Source organism: Bicyclus anynana, chromosome 4 (genome assembly GCF_947172395.1).
Source record: "Bicyclus anynana chromosome 4, ilBicAnyn1.1, whole genome shotgun sequence".
Classification (NCBI taxonomy): Eukaryota; Metazoa; Arthropoda; class Insecta; order Lepidoptera; family Nymphalidae; genus Bicyclus; species Bicyclus anynana.
The window spans coordinates 12,551,357-12,559,128 of record NC_069086.1 but is presented as its reverse complement, the minus strand read 5'-3'; the positions used below and the strand labels follow the sequence as shown (position 1 = coordinate 12,559,128).

Sequence of the window (7,772 nt, the reverse complement as noted above, 5' to 3'; positions counted from 1 at the left end):
TAAGTTTCCTGCAAATATACGTTTCAAAAGCGCTGGTAACTAAGCGTTAAAATATATGAATCTGAGCCATCTTGCCTTGATTATAGCAGCCATTTTTTTTTTTTATTCTTTACAAGTTAGCCCTTGACTACAATCTCACCTGATGGTAAGTGATGATGCAGTCTAAGATGGAAGCGGGCCAGCTTGTTAGGAGGAGGATGAAAATGCACATCCCTTTCGGTTTCTACACGGCATCGTTCCGGAACGCTAAATCGCTTGGCGGTCCGTCTTTGTCGGTAGGGTGGTAACTAGCCACGGCCGAAACCTCCCACCAGCCAGACCTGGACAAATTAAGAAAATCTCAATCTGCCCAGCCGGGGATCGAACCCAGGACCTCCGTCTTGTAAATCCACCGCGCATACCACTGCGCCACGGAGGCCGTCAAAGCCATACTCAAAGTGTGTTCTGCGGAACCCTGGGTTCCGCAAAGCCCTGTAGGGGTTCCGCGACAGTTTTAGAAAAAAATAAACAAAACACCTCTCTCAGGTCGAACGTTTTTTACGCGTCGAATCACAGAAAATAGTTAGTTCTTTTTAATTTCTTATTAGGATAATAGTTAACCCAATTTTTATCGACTTTCCACTTTCCTCTAACGTGCAATAAATTTCACAGATAAGTTTTAGGCGCTAACATAAACAGCGTAGGGATCCGTCTGCACCGAATACGGTACCGCTGGCTCTACTCTGTATTTGAGCACGATCTGGGCCAGGGCTGCTCGGACTTGCATCATTCCGTATCTTTTACCTGAAAATAATAATTAAAAGCACTAACAACTACTTACTAACTTCTAAGTTTAATAAAGCATTATTTTGTCTTTTCATTTTGCATTTTGAGAAACCATGAATGAGTCCTTAATATTATCACCAAACAGGAATGATTGCTTGAAGTATCTATCTATGATTTGTTATTAAAATAATAATAATAAGCGGAAAATTTAAAAGCCTATTTCTGCGAACCATCCTTTCTTAATATTTTTGTTCACACGAGATAGCTGTGCTGTGTAAGCTTAGTGGATATGACCTCTGCCTTCGATCCGAAGGGCGCAGGTTCGAATCCGATCCGGGGCATGCACCTCCAACTTTTCAGTTAAGTGCACTTTAATAAATTAAATATTACGTGTTTCAAACGGTGAAGGAAAAACATCGTGGGTAAACCTGCAAACCTGAGAATTTTCTTAATGGTAGAGATACGTGTGTGAAGTCCACCAATCCGCATTGATCGAACGTGATGGACTATTAGTCTAATCACTTATTCTGAAAGGAAAGTCGTGCTCAACAGTGAGCCAAATAAGGGTTGTTATTGTTTATGATGATGATGAATGATTCAGTCATCAACCCATATTCGGCTCACTGCTGAGCTCGAGTCTCCTCTCAAAATGAGAGGGGTTAAGCCTATAGTCCACCACTCTGGCCCAATGCGGATTGGCAGACTTCACACACGCAAAGAATTTAAATAATTCTCTGGTATGCATGTTTTCCTTCACCGTTTGAGACACGTGATATTTAATTTCTTATAATGCACACAACTGAAATTGTGTTGGAGGTGCATGTCCCGGACCGGATTGGAACCCACGCCCTCCGGAATTGGAGGCAGAGGTTATATCCACTGGGCTATTACGGCTCGATGAATGATTACCTATACAAAACCGCGGTCCTTCGCCAAAAGGAAGAAAATTGTAGTTGAGATTGTCGCCCTCATTGACTGTGCTGAAACGTTCGGGACGCCACTGTTCTGGTTCAGGATAATATTTCTCATTGTAATGTATTGCAAGCACGTTGATAAAAACAGGTAAACCCTTTTCTATGGTAACTTTGTCATTCAATTTGTATTCCTTCTGACAGCGTCGATCCAGATGTGGCACGGGGGTGTGTTTTCGCAAAGTCTCTGAAATAAATTGAAAATGATTGAAGGGAGGCATAATCCTACTACCAACCTATCTATTAGGTGTATTGTGGAGTGTTACTAAATGTATTAATAAAGATTTTTTTTTATTCTGTTTTTATGTCCTAGCGGAATTATTCCTATAAAGACAAGGTATATATGATTGTTTCGATGATTAGCTTCACATATATCACTTACGCTATAGCTAAAACAAAAGTCAGGAAAAATAAAATCATGAAAAACACTTTAATCGCAATTTTTTCATATAACAATACAACAATCCTATCCATAGTCAACTAACCACCTAAAATCCTTGATATTATTAATCCATACTAGTCTATACTAATAAACTGGAGAGTTTGTTTGTTTGAACGCGTTAATCTCAGGAACTACTGGTCCGATTTGAAAAATTCTTTCAGTGTTAGATAGCCCATTTATGAAGGAAGGCTATAGGCTTTATATTATCCGCGTATTACGGAAACGGGGACTACGCGGGTGAAACCGCGCGGTGTCAGCTAGTGACTAGTACTATTATTACAAGACTACTATTATTAAAGACAAGGCGGTGTATTTGATTAATGATTATTAGCTTTACATAGGTCATTTAAGCTATACTTCAACCTATAACCTATGCTATGCCCAAATCAAAAGCACTTTATTCGCCATCTTCTCAAAAAATTCCAAGGGATTCCAAGGGATTAAAGGGATTTTTCTCCATTCCACAGCTCTATCCATAGTCAACTGACCACGTAAAATCATTTTTACGTGGTCAGTTGACACATTATTAATATTTAAAAATATAATAAGGAAGATTAGTAATTAACAGAAATATGTGAAATAATACCGTTGATACATGCCGTCAAATACTTCAGTTCCAACAAATCATTGTATTCCAAAACCTCGTTTCCCTTTTCATTGACCGCCTGTGCAATTACATTATAAAGCTTTTCCTGTGGATCAGTTTTCCTTTTTAAAATAAAAAACACGTAAATAGTGCCAGGTATTTTCAACATTTTGTTTTAAAAATCAAGTTATTACATTAGCATTTGAAAAAAAAGGATAAAAACCTGTTCTTCAGGATGATAAGCCAATTCATGAAGACAATATGCCAGTGTAGCAGATGAAGTTTCAACTGAGCCCAAAATGAATACAGCAGCTTGCGCTATCATGATATCTTCAGCCAACTCTGCAAACATAATTTAAATTATAATAACCGGCCAAGTGCGTGTCGGGCCCGAGCATGAAGGGTTTCGTATCATATTAAAACGGCAAAAAAAGTTATGTTTGTTGTATAGGACTTTGTTGTATATAGTTACCTACCTTTTAACTATCATGGTTCATGAGATACAGCCTAGTAGTCCAGTCTTTATAGTAAGTTCACCTCGGAATTCAAGATACCCAGCTGTAAGTCTGTAAATACAATATTGACAACCTAAAAGTTGACTCAAAACCTACACAATATGGTAGGGTGAACGCAACTATTAAATTTTAAGGATTTTTTTTGTAAATATCTCATTTTCACCGTATAAATTTATTTTTAACAAAATTTGTAGAAAATTTTGTATTCTTCAATATTGATAATTAATACAAATAGCAAAATCCTATAGATATTTACAAAAAAAGCGCAAAAACCGATTTTTGTGATCTTTGACCTTGAAATTTAATAGTTGCGTTCACCATACCATATGTAGGTATTGTGACAACTTTTGTGGTGTCAATATACAAGTATTTACAGACTTACGGCTTGGTATCTCGAATTCCGAGATTCTTACCTAGTTTAAGCTTAAATGACTGGACTATAGTGACAGACGAACGGATGGACAGACGGACAGCGGCGTCTTAGTAGTAGGGTCCATTTTACCCTTTGAGTACACAACCCTAAAAAACATGCATTTAATTTGAACAGAACAAATTAACTTTTCCGACTTACGGGACCCAGCATCAGCTGGTAGCTTCACATTTTCTTTTAATTGCAGTAAGTGGCTCACCAAATCCTTATAGGTTGCGTTTTTAACTTTCTTACGTTCCTCTACTACGTTGAAAAATAACTTTTTTACGTATTCAGTGGCTGGTTTAGAAAAAAAGTTCAATCTATAAAAAAAAATAATCTAATTTAACAATTTATGGAAAGTATATTCGATATCATTTCATCACTTGATTTTAACTGACAATATAGGTACTCATACGGTACAGTGATAGCCCAGTGGATATGTCCTCTGCCTCCGATTCCGGAGGGTGTGGGTTCGAATCCGGTCCGGGGCAGGCACCTTCAACTTTTCAGTTGTGTGCATTTTAAGAAATTAAATATCACGTGTCTCAAACGGTGAAGGAAAACTTGAGGAACCTTGCATATCAGAGAATTTTCTTAATTCTCTCTGTGTGTGAAGTCTGCCAATACGCATTAAGGCCAGCGTGGCGGACTATTAGCCTAATCCCTCTCATTCTGAGAGGAGACTCGAGCTCAGCAGTGAGCCGAATATGGGTTGATAACGATAGGTACTCGTAATGGTTAACTTTATCGATATAAGTCGATTTTCAGCATCCAACGACTCACAAGAAGTTCACAAAATCATTAGATGATATTTTTTACATGAGAATCTATTGGATGTTACAAATAATATTTTGGACACTATTATGATTTTGTTTGAACAAATCTATGACTATTAGATTAACTTACTTCAAAATAGCAGCTATTGCAGGCATCAAAAATATCAAGGTGAACTCTAAGCCGCGCCAGAATGTCCATTTGACCATGTGACTGGTGATATACCACAAAGGTGAATTTTCATTATTCAAAACACTGACTCGTATTCCAAAAACACTGTACGCTACAGTGTCAGATGTGTACATTGAAAATAATTCCTGCGGGATAATATAGGTTTTTAAAAATTGCAATAATTGCACTTTACGTTTCCATTCTCAGAAGGTGCAATCTATCCAAATGTACGTGCAATGTATTTAATTTCATTTTACCAGACTCAGAAGTGATAACAAAAATAAGAAAACTAATGTCGAACAAAGGTTATATTCACAACATTGCTCAGGGCAACTTAATTAACAAATCAAACTGTAACCAAAATGAGACCCTAGAATGGCAGAGAATTACCTTGAGTGAAGTCACACACTTGTGAACGTTGTGTAGGGTTAAAGGTACCCTTAAATGTTAACAAACACTCCCCTTTTCCACTCAAGTCACTCTCCCCGCCTATCCCAAGTAACCCATAAAGAATTACACAACAAGAGATGTGGACGGCTCGAACGCCACAAACACACTGAAGCCGTCCGTACCGCAAGTCGTTGCAACGCGGTGATAACATTCAAAAGATGAGATGTTTGAACGCGCTAATTTCAGTGACTACTGGTCCGATTTGAAAAATTCTTTCAATTTTAGATAGCCCATTTATCGAGAAAGGCTATAGGCTATATATTATCCCCATATTCATACAAAAACGGGAAACACGCGGGTGAAACCGCGTGGCGTCAGCCAGTTTTTGATAATCTTTTAAAATACAATCTCTAGTTAATTATCATTAATGATTAATAATCATATACCTTTAGATCGACGAGTTCTTTTTTATCAATGAAATCACGTTTTATCTTGAGCACTAATTCTTTTGCGTTGACGTTCATCAGTTCAGTGATCATCTTGAGTCGCATCGCTGTAAACATTGGAGAAAGTTCGTGTCTCATATTCTTCCATATCGGATTCTGAAACATGAATAAAAATATGTTTTTTATACTTTTATTTATGTATAAAACTAAGTAATAGTCATATTTGGTTACTTCTTGAAAAAGAAATATCTCGTCTTGGCGAAACACTACCGTGCCTCCAGATTGTAAGGACATACTTGAATGTCTACATCTATCATTGTTCTTAGATAATCGTATTATAATTAATACGTGATCTACGAGTATGTTCTAAAGCAGTGTATATTATTATTTTGTGACAGACGTTAATTGTTACTGTAAATTAAGTACTGATTGTGTGATACAAACATTAGCATGTTAGGTAGTAGTAATCAAATGCGCAGTGCTATTTTTACCCGACTGCGTCAGAAGGAGGGTTATGTTGTTTTTCGTGCGTATATTGTAATTGTATGTCCCTTTTACAATCATCAGAATTGAGGTAGTGATATATATAGGCTATAAAATTTCGCAAATGCAAATGTAAAAAGCGCAGCATTTCGCATTAGTGCTGTATGTTCTGTAATATCCAATGAAAGATCGTGAAATTACCATTTTATGATCATTAAAAATTATAAATCATATCTAAAAGCGTAATATCGGGACGTCGAAAGCATAATTTTCTAGCAAGAATGTGTTCGAGTCAGGTATGGCATTACCTTACTTAGTTATGTCCGTATATTTAAATAAAACTTACTAATATATAGTATAATAAACTAAATATTTTACTGAACATAAAAATATGAATTAAGCTAGCCAAAGTGTCTCTAAAAACTTTCGAGTGAAGAATAATGTTCAATAATGATATAAATAGGTTTCAAATATTTACAGAAACTTTTGGTGGTATTTGGTATTTCAATGTGGCGTACCTATAAGATGTTCAAGAATTTTCGTTAGACACACAAAATGGTCTTTTAAAATTTAGGTGCTATAGATGTATTAAGATATTATTAAAATCAACGTCAAATTTAGGATCTTTTGGTAAAGTTTCACTATTCGATAAATATTAATTTCTATACTTGAAACGTAAATGTTCTTACCTTTACAGTAAACAAATTCAGGGAACCTATGGGATCAGTGGCATTGGAATATAAAGATCTGTCTTGAAAATACTCAAAATCGTTATTCAATATATTCCGTGCAAGTTCCGATGTCTGTACCATCATCGCGGGCTGCCATCCGAGGAATATTCCAACATAGTCTCGAGGATGGCGACTTCTCAATTCATAACAGTAATCCCAAAAACTTCTTCTCATAATAAATCCTAAATTACCGAAGAACAAATTAGGCTTGTCATACGGAACTCCACGATCTTTCCAATAAGTAAATCTCCTGAATGAATATATGCATAGTAATAGAAAAACACTGAACAGAATCAAAAAAATATAATTCGCAATCATACTTGTGTATGATTGGCCGACCGTTACACAACTAGCAGAAATGGAACTTACAAAGACAAGGTACAAACAGATAATATTTTTTATTCTAATATTTATCATGACTACGTTTACGCAATACTTATCATTAAGTATTAGTTTTTTTCGCGACTTCGGTTGTACCAAAGCATGCGCCCTTATTCGCACGAGAGTTTATTTAATAGACATTAAAAAAGCGTACAAATACAAAAAATGCATTCCCAATTATACGAGTATGTTCGCACGACAGCGTTTTAAAAACACGACGCTTTTTTATCGAGCAGTGTTGCATTTTAAATTTTGGGCGTTGGAAATAGACCATGAATTAAATTAAAAACGTAAATAAAAGCGTCAACGCTGGGTTTTAACGGATTTTTTAACTCTCTTGCGAATAAGGACTAACACACTAAAATATAGAAAATGTAGTAGTCAAAAGTTAAGATTAAAATTGTATTTTTTGAACTACATACTTTTTATGATACTAATTATATATAAGCTTTTATGATATATTTTTTCCTGTACAATTTTATTACTGTAACATTTGATACCGATGCGCTAATCTAACCTACAACTTGCTTTTTGACCAACATTAAGATATATAGTTTTAATAGTAAGTATAAATCAAATTTTTTGTAGTATTTATTGTAATATTTAATGCTGAAATACAAAAAATAACAGTAGGAATACAGTATATTATTTTATGTTATAAAATATTTTAGACTATTAATAGCATTAACACGTAGAATTATATCG

General features: G+C 35.5%; 1 protein-coding gene across 1 annotated transcript; it reads right to left on the bottom strand.

Annotated features, from left to right (window-relative positions):
- Nucleotides 1–502: 502 nt before the first annotated feature.
- Nucleotides 503–7,056, bottom strand: LOC112050170 (cytochrome P450 6k1-like). The gene is made up of 8 exons (XM_024088358.2): nt 6,645–7,056; nt 5,473–5,628; nt 4,598–4,782; nt 3,851–4,011; nt 2,988–3,106; nt 2,765–2,870; nt 1,675–1,923; nt 503–783 (listed from the first exon to the last, which is right to left on the bottom strand). Exons 1-8 carry the CDS (start codon nt 7,002–7,004, stop codon nt 659–661), a joined length of 1,461 nt encoding a protein of 486 aa, XP_023944126.2. The 5' UTR covers nt 7,005–7,056; the 3' UTR covers nt 503–658.
- Nucleotides 7,057–7,772: the final 716 nt, after the last annotated feature.

Excerpts from the sequence above, each read along its gene's own strand:
- LOC112050170 (XM_024088358.2), bottom strand. The coding sequence starts at position 7,004 with ATGATTGCGAATTATATTTTTTTGATTCTGTTCAGTGTTTTTCTATTA. Across the intron at positions 4,783-5,472 it reads AAGAACTCGTCGATCTAAAG|GAATTATTTTCAATGTACAC; the intron begins GTATATGATTAT and ends ATTATCCCGCAG. Across the intron at positions 2,871-2,987 it reads CTTATCATCCTGAAGAACAG|GAAAAGCTTTATAATGTAAT; the intron begins GTTTTTATCCTT and ends ACTGATCCACAG.